This window comes from Pistacia vera, unplaced genomic scaffold (assembly GCF_008641045.1).
Source record: "Pistacia vera cultivar Batoury unplaced genomic scaffold, PisVer_v2 Contig47, whole genome shotgun sequence".
Lineage (NCBI taxonomy): Eukaryota > Viridiplantae > Streptophyta > Magnoliopsida > Sapindales > Anacardiaceae > Pistacia > Pistacia vera.
The window spans coordinates 493569-515624 of record NW_022196301.1 but is presented as its reverse complement, the minus strand read 5'-3'; the positions used below and the strand labels follow the sequence as shown (position 1 = coordinate 515624).

General features: G+C 34.1%; 4 protein-coding genes across 4 annotated transcripts; 2 read left to right on the top strand and 2 right to left on the bottom strand.

Moving 5' to 3' along the window:
- The first annotated feature begins 283 nt into the window (after positions 1-283).
- On the top strand, positions 284-1255 carry LOC116145928. The gene is made up of 2 exons (XM_031431358.1): positions 284-945; positions 1093-1255. The coding sequence occupies exons 1-2, from the start codon at positions 284-286 to the stop codon at positions 1253-1255; spliced, it is 825 nt and encodes a 274-aa protein (XP_031287218.1).
- Positions 1256-5811: 4556 nt separating this feature from the next.
- On the top strand, positions 5812-6375 carry LOC116145927 (secreted RxLR effector protein 161-like). Its single transcript, XM_031431357.1, has one exon. The coding sequence runs from the start codon at positions 5812-5814 to the stop codon at positions 6373-6375; it is 564 nt and encodes a 187-aa protein (XP_031287217.1).
- A 1673-nt stretch (positions 6376-8048) lies between these two features.
- LOC116145953 (feruloyl CoA ortho-hydroxylase F6H1-3-like) lies at positions 8049-10067 on the bottom strand. The gene is made up of 2 exons (XM_031431378.1): positions 9568-10067; positions 8049-8653 (listed from the first exon to the last, which is right to left on the bottom strand). The coding sequence occupies exons 1-2, from the start codon at positions 10065-10067 to the stop codon at positions 8074-8076; spliced, it is 1080 nt and encodes a 359-aa protein (XP_031287238.1). The 3' UTR covers positions 8049-8073.
- A 1347-nt stretch (positions 10068-11414) lies between these two features.
- Positions 11415-16850, bottom strand: LOC116145904 (glucan endo-1,3-beta-glucosidase 4-like). Its single transcript, XM_031431341.1, has 5 exons — positions 16519-16850; positions 14698-14892; positions 12818-14065; positions 12005-12032; positions 11415-11905 (listed from the first exon to the last, which is right to left on the bottom strand). Exons 2-5 carry the CDS (start codon positions 14762-14764, stop codon positions 11761-11763), a joined length of 1488 nt encoding a protein of 495 aa, XP_031287201.1. The 5' UTR covers positions 14765-14892; positions 16519-16850; the 3' UTR covers positions 11415-11760.
- Positions 16851-22056: the final 5206 nt, after the last annotated feature.

The following is a 22056-nucleotide window of genomic DNA, read 5'->3' as shown; positions in this document are numbered from 1 at the left end:
AATTTCAAATTTGTAAATATCCCTGCAAAGTTGGTGTAACAGTGGGTTGTTTTGTTGTATAAATTTTCAATGTTAATGTAATGTAAGATAGAACCTTTCTCTCAATTCAGTTTCTCTCTTTCTTTTCCTTAGTATTCTCCGACCTAAAACACCAACGTATGGTATCAGAGTTAGCTTAAGAACCTGAGAACTCTCCCTCACACGATCAACTCTTTACCTTGCCTCCAAGAACTCCTCTGTTTTAGACCTCTCACCTGAACTGATGGCTGCTTAATCAGCCTTGATGTCACCTCCAGTTTTCAATGGTGAACAATATCACATGTGGGCTATCAAAATGAAGGCTTTCCTCCGGGGCCAAGGCTTGTGGCAGTATGTAGAAGAGAATAGGCAGCCAACACAGTTGAGACAAAATCCAACTCTAAATCAAATCAGAATTTTTGAAGAAGAAGCTGCTAAGGCTCCGAGAGCCTTGTCTTGTATTCATGCTACTGTAATAGACCTTGTATTCACAAGAATAATGGCATGTGAAACTGCAAAAGAGGCTTGGGACAAGTTGAGGGAGGAATTCATGGGAAGTGACATTACAAAGAATATGCAGGTGCTGAACTTAAGAAGGGAGTTTGAGATGTTGAGGATGCAAGAATCTAAGAAGGTAAAGGAGTATGTTGACAGGCTGATGAGTGTAGTCAACAAATTCAGGTTGCTTGGAATGGAGATGACAGAAAGAAGACTTGTGGAGAAGATTTTGCTGAGCTTGCCTAAAGGGTTTGAGTCCAAAATTTCTTCTCTTGAGGACTCAAAAGACATGTCTCAGATTACACTTACTGAGTTAGTCCATGCCCTACAAGCTCAAGAGCAAAGAACACTCTTGAGGCAAGAAGATACAAGTGAGGATGCAATGATGGCAACTCACAAAGGCAAGTCTACACAAGGAAATAATAGGAGGTATGTTGGAGATAAAAAGGGGAAAGAAAGAAGTAATGGTCAATAGGGAAAACCAAGTGGGATGAAGGAGTATCCACCTTGCTCTCACTACAAAAAGAAAGACCATTACGAGAAGAAATGCTGGTTCAAGCCAGGGATACATTGTAGGGCCTGCAAGCAGTATGGGCACATAGAAAAGGTTTGCAAGAACAAGGGAATTCAGCCACCACAGCAAGCACAAGTTGGGAAGATCAAGTGCAAAGTCAAGAGGCTGAACAACTCTTTGTCGCCTCTTGCTATGCAACTCATATTAGCAATGAAGCTTGGCTGATTGACAGTGGCTGCACCAACCACATGGCTACAAACCTACAAAATTCATCAACCTAGACAAGTCATATAACTCCAGAGTTAAGATAGGGAATGGTGACTTTGTGGAGGTCAAAGGCATAAGAGATGTTGTTGTCTAAACACAATCAAGTACTAAAATCATCCCTAATGTATCTGAAATTAGCCAAAACTTACTTAGTGTTGGACAAATGTTAAAGAAGGATTATTCTCTACATTTTCAAAATCAGTCATATTAGATGGTGAGGGAGATGAATTGATGAGTGTGAAAATGATGGGAAAAAGCTTCCTAGTTGAGTGGAAGAAACCTGATGATCTAGCATTACACTACAACAAAAAGGGCTTTTAGCTACAAATTTTTTTGTTGCTAAAAACCTAGAAATCGTTGCGGTATACGTTTAGCGACAAAAGAAAATCATCGCCACGATCGTCACGGTAGGCATGTCGTGCTTGATTTTAGGTGACAATTTGTTAAAATTTGTCTCTAAATTTGGCGACAAACCGAAAAATTGTCGCCTATACCATTTTCATCGCTAAAACTAATTACCGGTGAAATATTAAATGTCGTCGCCTAAAGTTAATAGCGACGTACTCTCTATTGTGTCGCCTACTCTATACCGCGACGATATATGTGTTTATGTCGCTTAACCTATACCATGATGAAATGTGAATTTTGCTCGCCTACAATATACCGCAATGAAATGTGCATTTTTGTTGCATAAAGTTAATAACAACATTATAATTGTATGCGTCGCTTAGAGTATACATCGACGAAATGTGACGTTTTGTAGCCTAACATGTAGTGCGATAAAGTATGAGATGTTGTCGCCTAAAGTTAATAGCGACGTAATCTATGTATGTGTCGTTTAAAGTATAACACGACGTACTTTATATTTCGTCACTTGAAACTATTAGCGATGAAACGTAAAAGTCATCAGCAGAACTTTTCAACGTTGAATGTATTTCATAGCTAAAAGTCTACAACGCCGAAATATAATTGTGGTCGCCCTTTTTATTATATATATAAATAACATTTAATTTATCTTAGACATTTTAAAATTTAATTCTAAAACATGAATATCAATTTGTAAATGTAATTAATTCAAATAAGACAAATATATCGAACCAAATATATTATAGAACTATATATGTTTGTTTTTAAATAAAAAGTTAAAATATATATACAGTTGACTAAATTTTTAATGTTCAACAAAAAGTGACAAATAAAAACTCAAATTGTTGCAGGTGGTGGAGGATCCGGTGGAAATTGGCCCGGAAATATTTGTGAGCCATTAGATCGAGAACCCATATTAATTGAGATGAATTGCTGCATCTTCTCTATCATTTGCCTATATTGGTGAAATTTTTCCCTTATGCCTCGTAGTTCTTGCACCTCCTCACGCAAGTGTGTGAGTTCCTCTAAACTTCTTGATCGGCCTTGTAGTCTTCAAAGATGCAGGTGGTTTTGGACCATAACCCAATCCACGATAATAATAATTAAAAATTTAAAAATTTATGTTCAATATTATAATAAATAAAATAAAATAATTTCAAACATTAACATATACAAATACTACCTGATATACTATCATCTCCAATATGACTGATAGGTGTAATATTTATTGAAGCCGAAGGAGTCGAATAAGGACTCAATGTCGGAGGAGTCCATGCCAAAGAGGCAGATGCCATAGGAGTTGACGAAATATGAGTATTATGAGAAGTATTCATGCTCGGTGTTGATTTTTTTTTACCCTTGTTCCTATTCTTATTAAACATCTAACATAGATAAATAAATTAATATCAAAGTTTTGGCTAGCTAATCATGCATGGATAGTTTTATAAAGCTGAACTAGTTAGTCTAGTACTTGAAAAATTGTGTTCATGAAATATTTAACATAAAATGGTCATCATAATGTTTCCTATTGCTTTTATTTATCCGTCCAACGAGCTTTCAGATTTAAAAAATAAATAATAATAATAATAAAAACAAAAACAAACCTAATGAACATAATTCTGGCTTCTAAATTGTATCTTAGTTACTCAAAATATTACTCAATTTTGAATAACAAAACTTACACCATCTAAAAATTATCTCAACTTATAAAGCACACACGAACAAAAAAAACCTTAAATTGTACTATTAACAAAGCCCTATCCTACTACTATCATAAATTAAAATTTAACAAAACTAATCAACACTAATTGCCCTCAAATCAGCCAAATAACAACTCGAAGCATACACAAGGGAAATCAAGAATCAAGTTTATACTCTATCAAATTCTAGCTACTATAATGAAATCAAATTACAAAACGACAACGTTAAAACAATGAATTTACTCCATAAAATGGAAATTAAAATGCACAATTTTCTTAAAATAAATTACAAATCCCTAATTCAATTACAAAATAAAACAAATCATCAAAAAGAGATTTTTAGCTACTAAAAAGAAATCAAATTACCAAACAACAACGTTGAAACTATGAATTGAATCCAGCAAAAAAAAAAAAAAAAAAAAAAAAAAAAAATTTGAAGAATTAAAATTCCAGATTTTTTTGAAATGAAAATAAAATGTTTAACCTTAATTTGCTATGTTTCCCTACCAATCTTAACAATGCAGATTGGTGCCTTAATGAATTGAAGTGCCACCGAGAGAGAGAGGGAGAGTCTGAGATAAAATATGTGAATTGAAGCGCCATAGAGAGAGAGAGGGAGAGTCTAAGATAAAATATGTGAATTGAAGCGCCACAGAGAGAGAGAGGGAGAAGAATATTATAATGGCGCTATTTGTAACTTCCCTTTTAATAAAGAGATCATGATCAATATAGGCAGCGGGTTTATGGGCATTGTGATTAGGTTGGCTGCTGTAGATAATATTATGTTAACCTAAAACTAAATAATAATAATAATAATAATAGGTTGGAAGAATCAGAACTTTGGCATAAAAGGTTTGGCCATTTTCACTATAATGGCCTCAAAGAACTTATGAGCAAAAATATGGTCCAGGACTTGCCTGAGATTGAAGAAAAGAAGAGCCTTTGCAATGCTTGCCAACTTGGTAAGCTCAGTAGGCCACATTTCCCTTCGAATCAGGTCTGGAGAGCAACTGAAAAACTCCAACTGATCCACACTGATGTGTGTGGCCCGATGCAAGTAGAATCCTTGGGTGGAAGCAGGTATTTTGTGTTATTTATTGATGATCTCACACGGATGACATAGGTGTACTTCCTAAAGCAGGAGAATGAAGTTGCTGTAGTGTTTAAGAGATTTAAGCTGCTGGTGAAGAATCAAACAAGGCTGAGTATCAAGGCTATAAGGAGTGACAATGGGACAGAATACACATCAAATGAGTTTGATTCAATTTGCAAAGAAGCGGGGATTAAGCATCAATTTACTACTCCGCTCTACAGCAAAATGGAGTAAGTGAAAGGAAGAACTAAGGCTATCAAGAATCAAGCTCCATTTGAAGCCTAGAGTGGAGTCAAACCAGCAGTGAGTAATCTTAAGGTGTTTGGGAGCATTTGTTATGTGATGGTTCCAACAAACAAGAGAACCAAGTTAGATGAAAAAGCAGCAATGAGAGTCTTTATAGTGTATAACAGTCAATTCAAGGGCTATAGGGTCTACATTCCTGAATCCAAGAGAATTGTGATTACAAGAGATGTAAGGGTTGATGAGAGATCAATCTGGAACTGGGAAGAGAAGAAGATTGATGAAGAATCCAGACCATAGCAGCCAACAGAAGACTTGATTGATGAGGCAGAAACTGATGAGGATGAAGAATTCTCTGTTAGAGGGACCAAAACTTTGGCTGATGTGTATGCAATGAGCAATATGGTTGTGCTTGAACCAAGGAATTACACTGAAGTTGCAAGGTCAGAGGCCTAGAGAAATGCAATGTAAGAGGAGTTGTCAATGATAGAAAACAAATCACCTAAGAATTAGTGGACAGACCAAGAAATAGAAAGGTGATCCAAGTGAAGTGGATTTTCAAGAAGAAATTGAACCCTAATGGATCAGTCCATAAACACAAGGCAAGGCTAGTGGTTAAGAGGTTTGCATAGTTGCAAGGGGTGGATTTTTCAGACACTTTTGCTCTGGTGGCCAAGCATGGCACTATCAGGTTGCTTCTTGCTTTAACAGCTCAATTTGCCTATAAAATTTTCCAACTAGATATTAAGCCAGCATTCTTGAATGGTTGGCTGAGTGAGGCAATATTTGTGGAGCAACCCGAAGGCTATCAAGTCAAGGGTAAAGAAAATTAGGTGTATCTACTAAAGAAGACCTTATATGGCCTGAAGCAGACTCTTAGAGCCTGGTACAGCAAGATAAATGATTACCTATGCAGCCTAGGATACACTAGAAGTCCAAATGAGCATACACTCTATGTCAAGAAGGTTGAAGGTGAGTTGACAGTAGTCTCTTTGTATGTTGATGATCTACTAATCACGGGAAGCAATGTTGAGCAACTAAATTAATTCAAGAAGGTCATGCAACGTGAATTTGAAATGATTGTTTTAAGAGAAATGACATAGTTCCTTGGTATGGAGATAAATCAATCCAATGAAGGGATTTTTGCGTGCCAAGAAAGGTATGCAAATGAAGTTCTTAAGAAGTTTGGCATGGAGAATTTCAAACCAGTGGACACTTCACTGGTTCCAAATGTAAAATTAACCAAAGATGATGGTGCAATGAGAGTGGATGAAGGGCTGTTCAGAAGCTTAATTGGATGCTTGCTATACTTGACAACTACACGACCTGACCTCATGTTTGCCTCTCGCTATCTTTCTAGGTTCATGAGCAATCTAAGTGAGCTACATTTCAGGGCAGCCAAGAGGGTATTGAGGTATGTGAAAGGGAGTACCATGCTTGGTATTTGGTTTAAAAAATCAGAAAGCCTGGAGTTGTTGGGGTATTCTGATAGTGATTGGGGTGGATCTCTTGATGACATGAAGAACGCCTCTGGTTATGTGTTTTTACATAAACTCAAGTGCAATTTGTTGGCTGTTAAAGAAACAAGAGACTGTGGCTCAGTCCATAGCAAAAGCAGAGTATATTTATGCTACTGTAGCCGTGAACCAAGCCATATGGCTAAGGAAAATTCTTGATGACTTGAAGCAAAATCAAGGAAGTTCGACACTGATCTTGTGTGACAACCAATCTATAGTTGCCATGGCCAAAAACCATGTTCTTCACGGCAAAACCAAGCACATTAAGATAAAGTTTCATGTCGTGAGGGAAGCTGAACATAATGGTGAAGATAGTTTAGTGCATTGCAGGGGTGAGAATCAAATTGCCAATATTATGACCAAAGCCAAGTTTGAAGATCTTAGGCTCAAACTTGGTGTTTCTAGCAAAAATATCAAGGAGTGTTGATGCAATGATATTTTGCTAGAAATGCAACATAATTTTAGTTGGAGTTTGAAAACTTTTGGCACCAAAAATCCTCTGTTTTTGCATTGCAGCCTAACGTGTGTGAGTTGCTGAAGTTGATATGTTTTGATGTTGTGTTATGATTAAGACATGTATTAGTTATAAGCTTTGGTTTAAATTTCAAATTTGTAAATATCCCTGCAAAGTTGGTGTAACGGTGGGCTATTTTGTTGTATAAATTTGCAATGTTAATGTAATGTAAGATAGAACCTTTCTCTCAATTCAGTTTCTCTCTTTCTTTTCCTTAGTATTCTCCGGCCTAAAACTCCAACACCCTATCTTATTTGAAATTAAGCTTCTTCTTTAGTTCCAAATTATTGGATTGATATTTCATTTTAGGGATATAAGATTATGTGTAAAAGAAATAAGGAGAAAAATAATGGTCCAAACGATTCAAAATATCATGAAATCCGAAAAGAATAAGAAGAATAACAATGAAAATTCATGGAAGGCATGTCAATTTGAAGAAGAGAAGATGTGGCTAATTAGAATAAAATTGCAGGTTGTAAGAGAATCACTCTTCACTTCTTTTTCTCCAAAGTTTATTTATATAAAATCATTTGGGAATACAATATAATACACTTCTTATAATAATCTTGGCAGTAGTATTTTTAAATTTTCTTAGTTGTATGTAAAATTCACAATTTATTACATATTATAATTTTAATTATATAAACAAATAGGTCTTAATCAAATAAAAGTTTCTGATTATTTTTTTTTTTCATAAAAATCATTCTACATTCTCTTTTTTTCTTATTTATACATTTGTCTTTCTCTATTTGTAGACACACTTTTATTTTCTTGTATCGACAAAATTAATATTATGGTGTATACATATTTAAATTTTTAGCCCTCCCAAAAATTATTTTCTGGTTTCGCCCCTGACATTGATGGAGAAAGACTAGCCTTTTTCATGATTGGTGAATGTGTGTGCTTCATGTTTATGCTAAAATATTAATGAAACATATATCCAGTAACTAGTATATAAAAAAGCCTAGTATAGATAAGTTCGTAATAAAAAAAAGATAGAATACGAGGTATTACCACCCTCCTTATAAAATTTTCTCTCTCTATTATGTCTTTAAATTAATTGTGATTAATTATTAATTATAATAACTACTTGACATGCATGCATTGTCATATGATACCACGTCAACAATACCTTATAATATCATAGAATTTCTTAAGAGTAATCGCATTAAGCTAGAAGTTTTATTATCTAAACAAATGTCTTGAAATTGAAGTAATGAAACCCTTTAATATATAAATGTTACAATATGATCCTCAAAGACTTAAATCTGATTAAACATTTATTCTTCATCTTCTTACAGCCGGCAGTGGTTCTTCCGTTAACATATATTGTCTCTTAGAATTCAGTTGCTTAACTTCGCAAAATCAACAGTTTTCTTCCCATCATGTGCCTTCCTGAAGAAATGCTTCACATAATCCGAATACAAAACTTTCTTATATAGTGCTTTCTTCCCATTTGCAAGCACTTCAGGCAGAGGACAAATTATGTCAATTGGTCTAGGATTGACGAATATCGGAACCGAAATCCTGTTACTGCTTCTGTTAGCAACTACGCAATGCTCAACACTTTTGTATCGCCCATTGCTCAGTATTTGCAATGCATCTCCAACGTTTATCACAAGGGAACCTTCAATTGGAGGGACATGAATCCAGTTTTCGCCATCGGCTGATCGAACGTAGAGCCCTCCAATATGATCTTGAAGGAGGATTGTGAGAGTTGAAACGTCTGAATGACGACCGACTCCGATTGTGAGTTCAGGATTTGGACAAATGGGATAATAGTTCAGGTTGGTTCTGATAGAACCCCAGAGAAGAGATCTTTTCGTTTCATCAATTTTGTTCACGTTTAGCCCCTTCATCAACACTCGTAAAAGCTGTTCGATTAGAATTTCAGATTTCCTCATGTACTCCAACACTTCGTCCCTAAAACCAAAAAGAAATTTAGTTAGCCATAATATTAGCGTACATAACTATAAGACATGTTAAAAGATTAATTTTCGTATATATAGATGTATCATTAACAGGGACGAAGATTTAATGTTGAGGGGGCAAGCTTAATATAAAATATAGAGTTAACAACTTTTTCCCACCCAAATAATGGCTTAATGACACTCACGGATTTTTAAAATACTATTTACTACTTAAATTTATATTCCGACGATGAATAAAGAGCAAACTCGGTCCAAACTGTTAGGGTTTTTAAAAAAAGGGAGACTGATAAGTCTTTTGGTGGTGAAAAGTTGGATTTTAATGTTTAGGATTGATTGGAATTTAACTTGGGAGAGACAGTTACGTAAACCCTAATTAATCGGTTGCCGACGATTGACGAGGTCAATATGAATAGGGTTTGAGAGGTTTTTGTGAGTGATTATTGAAGAAGAGAATTATGATGGTGTGAGGTTGCAATAATGTCGGAATCGAAAACGAAATATAAATTTGGATAGTAAAATGATATTTTAAAAGTCTGTGAACAGAAAAGTGTCCATAAGCCATTTTTGCGTGGGAAAAAGTTATTTACTCTAAAATATATGATAAAAATAATGTTAGATGTAAGAAATATTTAATTCGCCCTTTTTAGTTTTTAGTTGTAATTGACAAAAGTAATATAAAATATATTTAATTAATAAAAGACGTGTCTTTTTAAAGTGCAGTTCCGAATGAGATAACATCCATGAATAGTTCTAACATCGTTTAACTATAAAACACAAAAATTCAATCGAACGTTATGTATTGAAAACCGAAATATTTTATCTGTATGTGCTAAACTAACTTAAAAAAATGCAAACATCAACACCTGAAAATTCTTGTATATACTAAACAGTTAAGAGTTCTCTTACTTGCAAGCAGGAGGCCACAAAGATGAAGATTCATCCTCAGAAACATAGAATAAACTGAGGTAATCCTTCCATTCAAGAGCCTTTTCAGCTTGAGGACTGAAGCTTGTGCCAAACCTCACACTGTTAGAGGGCGAAAGCTCCTTGGAATACTTCTTCTTCTCCTCAGCCGGCAACCCGAAGAACCGATAAGTCGCCTCCTTCACTCCCTCCAGAACTTGAACCGGAACACAATGGTTAACAACCTGAAAGAATCCCCACTTCTCGGCTGCATCACAAATTGATTTCGCAACTTCGGTATCATCCCATTTTGACATATCAATTACAGGAATGGATTCATGAGCCAAGATTTTGGAGTCGTCGATTGTCTCTTCTGAGGATTGGACATACTGCTTAGGGAGGGTTTTTAGTCCCATTTCGGAGAGACCCTTTACTCCATGACCTTTGTTTATCACAAAATCACTCACGTCGGAGGAGTCGGAGAAGGGAATTGTTGGTGCCATTGCAATTGAAATGAAACGATTTAAAAGAGTGTAAAGCAAATAATGTTGTTGTGTTGGTCCAATTCCAAAAGCAAAATCAGTGGCTATTTATATTGCATTGTGTTGTACAGCAATTAGTTTAGATAAATTAAGGCCAATATTCATGCCATTTTAGGGCTCTGCTTCGCAGTTGCACTCAAGTTTGAATTATAGGAATTCATGTGTGTTAATTAATTAACTAGTCAACTGGGTGACCTTTTTTGAGGTAGGTTAATGTGTATGATTCATATGTTTTTGTATAAAAAAGATAAATATTTTTTGGTATATAATCTAGGTTAATAATTAGTAACAAATTAATAAACACATACCATTGTTGACCTCCAAAAGTGACAATTTTTGTTGTAGATGATGTTAAACATATTAATGTAATGTTTTAGCAAACTTAATTAGTAATAAACGACTTGGCTTGTAATCGGACAATAAGACTTTAGGTTACTGAGAGATCTCGTGTTGAAGTCTCATCAAATAGTCATTTACTACATTTGTGACTTATCTGGTCTATTAGATTTGTAGGGTGTTTAATGGATCTCTTTAATGAACCTGAAGATTAATTAAGATGCGTGCAAACTGGCTCGAACACTTTAGTCAATCCAAAAAAAAAACAAATTTCTAAAGTTTCTTAAATCAATTTACATTGGATCACTATTTGAATGCATAATTGAGTCAAGTAGTGGAATTCTACACGTCTTTTGGTAAACTAAAAAGACATATAGATCTAATTAATTAATATTTTTGTTAATTTCAAAAGCTAATCCTTACATTTAAGTTTTTGTCAAGAGTATTAGTATTTGTGGTAGATGATTTATTGGTATATACATATTTTGTCAAACTCTATAGTGAAATTATATCTCATAGGCAATACTTAATTTAAGTAAAAGAAAGTTTCATGTATATATGTTGAGCATTCTCCTCATTAATTAGTTAGGTGTAGATTACTAGAGAATTGGCCAGATTTAATTGATTATTTGAAGGGGTGTTATCTTTGATCAGACTCATCGTTTCATTTTATATCTTGCTAGTAGATCAATCTTTTGCCTATGTTAATTTTCTTGTGATTAATTTCATTTTATACACATATATATTAACATAGTATATGTTCTTGGTGCATGGCATGCTTTGATAACCTTGTTCACCAATTTCTTCTGCAAATTTTATTAATATATATCTTTATCTCAATAAATGGTTATTATCATGAAGCATGAAGCATGATCCATGAACGATTCCTGAAGATAAGTAGTTCAGCCATAAAAATTTTAATTTCTAATTTCCTTGAAGGGCAAAGCAAAGCAATAAACGAAAGGACGAATGTAAACTAAACCAAATCACAATTTCATTATGAAAGGAACAGAATCAAAGTGTCACAAAAAATGGAGGCCTACTAACCATTCTTAAAATTATACATTACAATCAGACCAAAAATACACCCTCTGGAGAAGAATAAAGACCCTCTTAGGAGGAGCCAAATTGGTAAAAGACAAGAGAAACACATCAACTATTGAACCACCCTAGAGAGTCTCTGAGCTTGTGCATTGCCTATGACTTCATTACATTGTCAATTTTCATTGAGTTTTTGCATCTCCGTGTTTCATTCTTTGCAATCTCGATTGCTGCTGCTCTAACTGCCCTAGGGGTAGAGAATCACATAGACGGAAAATCAAAGCAAGATTAGAGTGAGAAAGGCTGCTGATACCAGAACCTGAATTTTGGAAACTAGCAAGGTTGTACTCCCTCCTCCTAAGGGACTTGTAGGTCCGAATGCCACAGTAGGTGAGAACCCCCCGGGTGTACTTGAATTAGAACTGTTTCAAAATAAGATTTGCATGGTTAGAGCCAAAAGCGTATAGAAGCTATGATTTCCAATTCAAAACAGTTCAAATGTAATGAAGTCAGATTCTCACCTTCCTGCATATATACAGGAGCCATAACCTGCAAGGAGGCAACCGCCAACCCAGAAATTAGCACAAATTGAGGAAGTGAAAAGGAACAGAATTCCTTAGATATTTATGTGTGTGTGAGAGTAAATATACCAAAACAATTTTGAGGCGGAAAAAGCAAGGTCAATGTCACAGAAAGAGAGTTCCTTTTGAAATAAAGAGTGTTAAAGGAGAAACAGGGCTAGGATTTATGGTTTCACCTAAAATAACAAAGAAGAAAAAGGTCTCCTCAAATATATTCCACAAAACTCATATAGCGGTTTGAAACATTGAACAGGAGCAAAAAGCAGAACAGTTAGAATTTTATTATGTACTCTAACTAATCATTTAATCTAAAATGGCAAGAATCCAGAGTCTTAACCACTAAAAATTTATAGTGTGGTAATAGCACTATCAAAAAATTGCAACCAAGCATTTTATATGGATATGATTTAGTGTACACAAGTTGAACTATAGACCGTTCAATCCATAATATACATAGAGCATGTTTCTCTGATAAATTAGCTTATCAGAGAATCCCCTTTTCTTTCCATTTTTTTTATCTTACTCATACTAGATTTTTTTTTTTACTCCAGATGGTAAAGAAAATGCAAAAGAAACAACTTTCTAAAGTGAACCACAAACTCTCAAATAAATCTGTCACCAAAAGGCTTTACAAACCAAAGAATAACCAAATTCAAGGTATTTTTAAAGTCATTCTTAGTCAAATCACAAAAATTTGCATCCAAACACACCTATAACTGCAAGAATGGTGAAAAAAGGATAGTGGAAACTTACTGGGATCAACAGAAGTTGTCATAGCTGTACCATCAAAGTTGCATGTTCCGCCAACATTATGCATTCTCTGATAATAATCATTATAGGCATATGAAGCATGACTCTTGACAGTGTTGGGAAGATAACATGGCTTTCCCTCTTGGATGGCAGAGCAATTAGCCTTGCCTTGCCCACAAGCCCAGTTCAGCCCTTCTTGCAACTTATCAGAATCTGCATCATCTCTTGCCACACAGAAAACACCAGAAGAATTTCCCATATTTTGACCGGAAGCAGTCAAACTCAGAGGATAAACGGCAGTCCCATTGGTAAAAAAGAAACCCCAGTTTTTCTCTGAAACAGGCCCAGGCCTCTTGTCCTCATTGAACAACTCGTAAATGTATGTGTTAATGGGCATTGAAGTCTGACTGGGAGGACCAGAGTCATTCAAAACTCTTTTGATCAGATTATTATTGTATGTCTCAGCATTTTCCAGAGTTGCATCAGGTTCATCGCCTCCACCAAGCCAAGGCCAACCAGATTCTGTAACAACAACAGGGATCCCTGAAAGATTGTAAGCATCTATAGAATAGTAGGTAGCATCTACCATGGCATCAAACATACTGTCATAGTGGAGAAGCGTGTTTGGGTCAACAATTTGCTTGACTGCAGGAAGTGATCTGAAAAGGGCATAATCAATTGGAAAAATACCATTTCCCTTGGTGTAACCATAATAAGGATAAGCATTTAACATGAAATAGGAGTTAGTATTCTTCAAAAACTGAAGGATCTGGTAAATTGTAGAGTTCCATGAAGAATTAAAGGTAGCAGTGGAAGGAGGGAATGGTTTGGGAATAACATCCATGTTGTGGGGTGTTGAAACTTTGACTTGGAAATTTAGATCAGTAGCAACTAAGGCCTTATGAAGGTTATTCATGGCAGACACCAAAACCGGTGCAACATTAGGGACTGCAGTAAGCACCTCACTGCCAACAGAGATAGCTGTAATATTAGTTGAAGGCATGTAAGATGCAACATTTTTATTAATCCAGGCTGCTGCTGTTGACGGAGTTTCTCCAATCCCCAGGACTTCCTCATTTGTGACACCAACAATTACTTCAATTCCAGTGTTTGCAAGGGCTTTCAGCATGTGACTATCAGCGTCATATAGGCGCACATGAGTAATTTGATTGGCTTTAAGTATGGCAACGACATCCGAAGCCGATGGCATCTTAGAAACATCAGTTCCAATGTTTACTCCAACATATGCACCTAACATTCAGAAAATAACATCTGGTAAGAAAGATAATCCTGCATTAGTGAAATTTCCTACCATGTTTTAAAGGTCCCTTCCATGAAGGATGAAGTATTCTTATAAGAAAAACCCCATCGGTGGAAGCACGTATGGTTTTATGATTATAAGGGCAACTGCTTCAGGCAATGTTTATATTCCATTCTTAAGCAATTTGACAATTTCCATTCCCTTTTCTTGGGAGTCTTTGCCTTCAGATCTTTTCTCTTGACTACCTTATTAGACCAAAACCTCCAATACTTCATCGTCATTATGCCCATAATCAATATGTCAACTCCCACATGTATTAGAATTTTCTTCTTTTTTTGGGGGGGTTGAATGGGGTACTGTAGGGCTCCAAAGCATAAACTCACTAACTAGATAAACTATTCCTCTACAGTGCATTCATAAATTGTGAAGTCCTTTAAGATTATCATCTTTGTAATTGTTGATACTTCTAAACATAATAAGAAAGAGGAACTCCCCTAAGCTAAGTACTTTTAAATTTTAAAAGGAAATGGAGATCATAATCCAATTCATATATTTATAATACGTTTAATTAGAGGTACTGAACACAGGAATATCAAAGTGTAGGACAAGTTTATTAAATTACCTAACACATTGGCGAACATGCCAATTACAAGAAAAAGCACACTTCCAAGCCATTTTACAGGCATCATCTGTCCAACAAAATTTCAACCCAGACCTTCAGTTCTCTGCCCTTTACACCCAGGCAGAGCTTAAACTGCTGAATCTTCCACAAACACTCGCAAAATGGAATGTAATACCAAAAGCTGAAGGCAAAATTCTGCAAGTAGGAGAGAGAACATTGTAGTGACTTAAAAAGATGGAGTCTATATAGATATATAGTAACTAAATGTAGATATGCTAAATATTGTTTTAACTTGGGAATCTCTTTGGCAAACTAATATATGCATAATGACTACATGTTTCAACAGGAAAAAAAAAAAATTAAAACACATTTGCATGATGTATAAAAGCCAGCAATGACAACAGTATATTACAACTTCCAAATAGCAAATATCAAGCATTTGCTCAAATATAATAAAGGCATCTTTTGTTCCTCATAAAGCTACCAACATTAGATTAGCCGATTTACTACTACTGAAGATTGACGTTACCATGTACTCACTCATAGCTAACAAGTATTTTGTAATTATACTAACTGGCTAGTTGCCTCCAAAATCACTAGCTAATAAGTCTTATATATCACTATTATGAAGAACTAGCAACAGCATTTTTGAAATAGAATATCCAAGAATCCACCACATAAACTCTCTTTCCAAGTTTCCTAAAAATTATATTCCTCCTAAACCCTGTATTTGACAATAAGGGAATCCAACACAAAATAAATTAATACCATATGAGACTGCTAATCTATAAAACACAAATTACATGATTTTCAGGGAATGCGACACACTCTAATTTAGAAGTAATTAACATATATGTACAACCTCAAAATAGTGGTATTTGTGAAACTCACTAGTCCTGGAGATTTAAAACAATATATACTCAGTTCATAGAGGGATATTGGGTGCCTCACGTTACCCCTATCAAGCAATATCCGTATAACTATGGTTTTTGTCTTCCTTCCAGGGAAACCAAGGAGAGGAGCATGTGCAGGGGGCACCAAGAGAGATGAGGCGCATGAAGAAGCCCATTGATTACCTAACTATTAAACCAAAAACATGCCTCAACTCAAGTTCCAACTTACTTCTATGAACAAGAAGCCCTTCAATCACCTAATACTTAAATCCAACCGTAATTTCCATGATAAAGTGTACAACATTAAGAAAATGAAACTTAAGCTGAATCCAAATGGTTAAATCAGTCAAAATCTTATGTCCTAGTCAAACCCCAATGAACCACTTCAGACATGGCCCACCCCATTGTACCGTGGAAATGGTTCCTCATCGTCCAATATTCCCAGACCAGTTACAGTTTAATAACTTGCAAAAACACGAATTTTAGTAACATAAGCCGATATAAACACGAGTAAATACAGAGTTGCAAGCATAAAAAACTGCAGAAAAGCTAAGCATGACAAGCCCTAATTTTAAACATCCCATAATCACAATGCAGCATAACTGAACTGCAAGAAATTAGCGAAAGGAGCTCAATATTCAGCAAGAGCGAGAAAGAAACATCTTAGTCATGCCATTTAAGATTCTATAAGGATCTTTACCACTCAGTATGTCTAAGCAATTCTAAGAACTAACAAAGACATAAAACTGTGACTATGTCAAGCTCAGACTCGAGGAAAACTAAAAGCAACTAAACTGAAACAAGAATTAAACTCCTAAGTACACCAAGTCCAGAAATCAAAACGACATAAAACAAGAAACCCAGATGCCAAAACATCAAAAAGCGAAGAACCCAAATTAATAAATGAAGAACAAAACTCAAAAAGTACCTGATCCAAGCTGACCAGCTGAAAGTCTCCTGAAAAAGAATCAACAAAACTTCAAAACCTCCCAGTAGAGTAGTGTTTTAAGACGAAAGTCACTAATACGAGCAACTTAGGAACAGTTTGGTAACTAAAACAGCACAAAACGCACACACTTCTGGTTCTATAGTCACTGTGCTACAAAAAACTATACCCCACAAACAGTAACAGAAGCACTGTACATTTAATGTTATGTCTAGAAGCTAAAACATTAATTCAAGGTTTGTTTTGTTTGTGTATCTAATCTTTTAATTTTATCTGACACCGAAGAGACACAAGGGTTGATTCTTTGTACTTTTGTCTTTCTGGAGACATCAAGATCATGGCCGTCCATATAAAGTATATGGGTCAATTTATTTGTGTCATTTTATTGGTTATATGGAAATAAGACATGCATATAAAGAGAATTAGAGGAGAATTATGGTGATTTTGTTTATCATTTTCCCTCCAAAAGTCACCATCAATTAAGGTATTTAAAGCTTGAATGGAGAGGAAAAGTCAAAGAGAACGGTTTAGCTGTTAAAAACTTTAACTTGTATTACTTTGTTAATGACAATACAATTTTTCATTAGGCTNGCAAGAACTAAGAGGCATAAGGGAAGAATTTCGCCAATATAGGCAAATGATGGAGAAGATGCAACAGTTCATCTCAGTTAATATGGGTTCTTGTTCTATTGGGTCACAAACATTTCTGGCCAATTTCCACCGGATCCTCCACCACCTGCAACAATTTGAGTTTTTATGTCACTTTTTGTTGAATATTAATAATTTAGTCAACTTAATATATTTTTAACTTTTTATTTGAAAAGAAACATATATAGAATAATATATTTGGTTTGATATATTTGTGTGATTTCAGTTAATTACATTTACAAATTAATATTTATGTTTTAGAATTAAATTTTAAAATGTCTAAGATAAATTAAATATTATTTATCATATATTATAAAATGGGAAATGACAATTATATTTCGACGTTGTAGACTTTTAGCTATGAAATACATTCATCATTGAAAAGTTTTGTTTATGACTTTTACGTTTCATCGTTAATAGTTTTAAGCGACGAAATATAAAGTATTGTCATGTTATACTTTAATCGACATATATAAAGATTACGTCGCTATTAACTTTGGGCGACAACAACTCATTTTTATTGCGCTACATGTTATGCGATAAAACGTCACATTTCGTCGTTGTATATTTTACGCGATGCAAATAATTATGGCGTCGCTATTAACTTTATGTAACAAAAATGCACATTTTGTTGCAGTATTTCGTAGGCGAGTAAAATTCACATTTTGTCGCGATATACATTAGGCGACACAAACACACATTTCGTCGTGGTATAGTGTCGACGACACAATAAAGAGTAAGTCGTTATTAACTTTAGGCGACAACAACTAATATTTCACTGGTAAATAGTTTTAGCGACGAAAATGGTATAGGTGACAAATTTTTGGTTTGTCGCCATATTTAGCGACAAATTTTAACAAATCGTCGCCTAAAATCAAGCGCGACATGCCTACTGCGACGATCGTGGCGACGATTTTCTTCCGTCGCTAAAGATATTCAGTGACGATTTCTATGTTTTTAGCAACAAAAAATTTCGTAGCTAAAAGCCATTTTTGTTGTAGTGACCTCATTCATATGTCATATATAATAATCTAATGACAAACATCTTGTACAAACTTTATCATACAAATTAGCGTTTTTAAGATTATTGGATGACTATAAATTAATAATAAATTAAATAAATTTAAAAAGGTTACATATCAAACATATAAGGTTATCACATCAATTTTTAGTGAATAGTTTGTACCTATAATTTATACAAGTGGCGTTACTTATTTTTTGAAAAAAATAAATAAAAAAAAAGTTTAGAAATGTTTTTAATGATCCCACAAAAGAATGATGCAGAAAAACATATTGATGTTTCATCTATGAAAATGGAGAGCGAAAAATATTGGTGACTGTTAGATTTTTGGTTGAGTAGTTTTTTGAGGGATTGGTTGTTTATGAATAAGAAAATAAAAATGAATTTCAGTTTTACACCTATGATAATGACATTAATATTATCCTACTAAACATAAAAAGAGAAATATTTTTGTTAAACCAAATTATTATAATGTATCAATCCAAGTTGTCAATAACAAATTTTCCTACATTTCTTCAAAACTATAATATGTAAATAGTAATGCACAAGTTACATTCACTATATTTGGTATCCACTTCTGCTTATAAACAAGATGTGCAACTGTTTTCTTATACCTATGCAGAAAAAAAACAAATAGAATTCAAAAAAAAAAAAAAAAAAATACGAGCCATTTTAATAAGATTATCATATAAATAACTCTTTTTTTGCCATACTTGATTTTGTTGTTGATGTATGTTGGATCCAGACACATGGTAGATGGGTTCCCAGAGGTATTGCCTGTTTTAAGCCCTAGAGCCTACATGGTTTTGTATCGAAAATGCGCCTTTGGGTGGTGAGAGTATTCTTGTGCTATATAAGCGACTAAGACTCTCGTCTCCTAATCGATGTGGGACTTTGACACCAACACAACCCCCTAGAAGGCGAGGGGCTTGGGAGTGGCCTAGGCCCTTCTTCTAGTGTCAACTGTTGATGTATGCTAGATCCAAACACAGGATAGGTGAGTTTCCAGAGGCATTGTCTGCTTTGGGTCCTAGGCTCGTATGATTTTATCTTAAAAATACGTATTTGGGTGGTGAGGGTGTCCTTATGCTATATAAATCACCAAAGCCCTTGTCTCCTAAGCGATATGAGACTTTAGCACCAACAATGTGCAATCCAAAAAAATTGTTAACATATCTAATTCTATATCATTTAAGGTTCGTACTTTTCATTGATGATCAAATGATGGCCTTGGTGAAAAAATGATCGCTTATGAAAAGTCTTGGCATTTTCAGTTCAATAAGCAACTTTTTAGACCAATTATATATTCAGATGTGGTATTTTCACATCTGAATATAGTTGATCCGAGGAGTTTCTTATTGATAGTCATTGTTTGACCGACAATAAACCAAGAACCTTAAATGATGGTAAAAAATTAGTTATATTGATAGTAATTTAATAAGTCAATCCAACATTGCACACAATCAAGTTTGGCTCCAGAAAAGTTATTGATAAGATAAGTTTATTGAAATGACATTTTTTTTTTTTTTTTTTCTGGGGGCAATTATATATATTATGAGAACATAATTGCACATCTTATTTATAAGCAACAATGTGTACCAAATATATTACAAATTACTTGTGCTTTACTATTTATATATTACAATTTTTAAGAAATGTGGGAAAATTGTTTAATGACAACTTTTGAAGTACTTTATTTATTTGTTTTAACCAAATCTTTTTCTTTGATATATATCTGTTGTGTTTTAAAGTTGAATGAAACTATACGCACGAGTACATTCTTAAAACCCTAAATAACGAGAAAATCACTTAAATAGCCCCTTTTTAAAAGCCAATTTAAAACTTGCCCCTTTTTAACTTAGGAAGGCATTTTTGAAAACAATAATATTATACTTACAAAGAAATCTTACAAAGATTTCTATATAAAGTGAGATGGCAAAAAATAAATGGAAGAGTGAAATAAAAGTCAAACTCGTTAAATTCACTCTTCCATTCATATTTTGTCACATCACTTTATGTGAAGATCTTTTAAAATTTCTTTGTAAGTATAGTTTTACTCTTTTGAAAATCTAGTTTCTAGAAATTTTATAAAGATCATTGTAAGTATACTATTACTCTTTTGAAAATCTGTTTTTTAGAAATTTTGAAGAAAGTCTTGAAATTTTCTGACTAGACTCCAACGACTCGATTCGTATGTGTTTGAACATATTTTGGCGTTTGAGTTTCGTCAACTTGAGTGCTTAAGTTGACAAGACTCGAGTGCTAGAAGTTGTTTGGGTTGACAAGACTCAAGCAACCCTAGGCGTTGGAGTCCTGTCAATTTTGATATATTGTGTTATGGAAAGAGAACTTATAATTATATTAATTACTTAAACCTTAACTTGATGTGAAATTGTTTTGTTAATGAAATTAATTTGTTTATATAGGTCATAATGACTACGGCCATTCCTACCTTGATTGAGTATGGGGGTGAATGGAAAAAAACTCTGATAATAGGACTAGAGGTGGAAAAGCAACCCGCCCGGTCTGACCCGACCCGACCCGCAACGGGTTGCTGTTAATGGCGGGTCGGTCTTAACCCGCCCGGTAACATTGGCAGGTCGGGTTAGGCCTGCCAATGTTAGGGAATTGGCTGGCCCAACCCGGACCGCCAACCCTAACCCGCCGGGTTAACCCTTTTTTGACTTTTTTTTTTTAATTTTTTTTTGTTTTATTTTGTTTAAGTTTAAATGTTTAATTAAATTTTCAAATGAATAATTAACAATTTATAAATGAATAAATGTAATTGTTTTTAGTTAATTGTTAATTTCTTTTCAAATATCAATAATTAAATTAAATTAATTTTTTTTTTTNTCGTAACCTGGGATTTCCCAACTAAAAAACCGTGTGGTTAATATTAATTTGTTCTATTTTCCTTTTGTCAACACAAAAAGAAAAAATCAGTTTATGCTTCAATTCTCTTCTTCTTGTCGTTCATCATATATATGTTATGGATAAAAGCCACAAATTAGATTAGTGCTGTAACTAGAACCAGGATATTGTATACTTTGATCATGAAGCTTATAATGAAATGATATTGCAGTAAATTTCCGACTATTAAGTTCCTCTGTTTCTAACAACGTACCAAGTATATTACAAATTACTTGTGCTTTACTATTTATATATTACAATTTTTAAGAAATGTGGGAAAATTGTTTAATGACAACTTTTGAAGTACTATATTTATTTGTTTAACCAAATCTTTTTCTTTGATATATATCTGTTGTGTTTTAAAGTTGAATGAAACTATACGCACGAGTAAATTCTTGAAACCCTAAATAACGAGAAAATCACTTAAATAGCCCCTTTTTAAAAGCCAATTTAAAACTTGCCCTTTTTTAACTTGGGAAGACATTTTTGAAAATAATAATACTATACTTACAAAGAAATCTTACAAAGATTTTCATACAAATTGAGATGGCAAAAAATAAATGAAAGAGTGAAATAAAAGTCAAACTCATTAATTCACTCTTCCATTCATTTTTTGCCGTATCGCTTTATATGAAGATTTTTGTAAAATTTCTTAATAAGTGTAGTATTATTCTTTTAAAAATCTAGTTTCTAAAAATTTTATAAAGATATTTATAAATATGGTATTATTTTTTAAAAAATCCATTTTCTAGAAATTTTGAAAAAAATCTTAAAAATTTTCTGACCAGATTCCATCCACGGCCTTCGTATGTGTTTGAACATATTTTGGCGTTTGAGTCTCGTCAACTTTGAGTGCTTAAGTTGACGAGACTCGAGCGCTAGAAGTTGTTCGGGTTGACAAGACTCAAGCAACCCTAGGCGTTGGAGCCCTGTCAATTTTG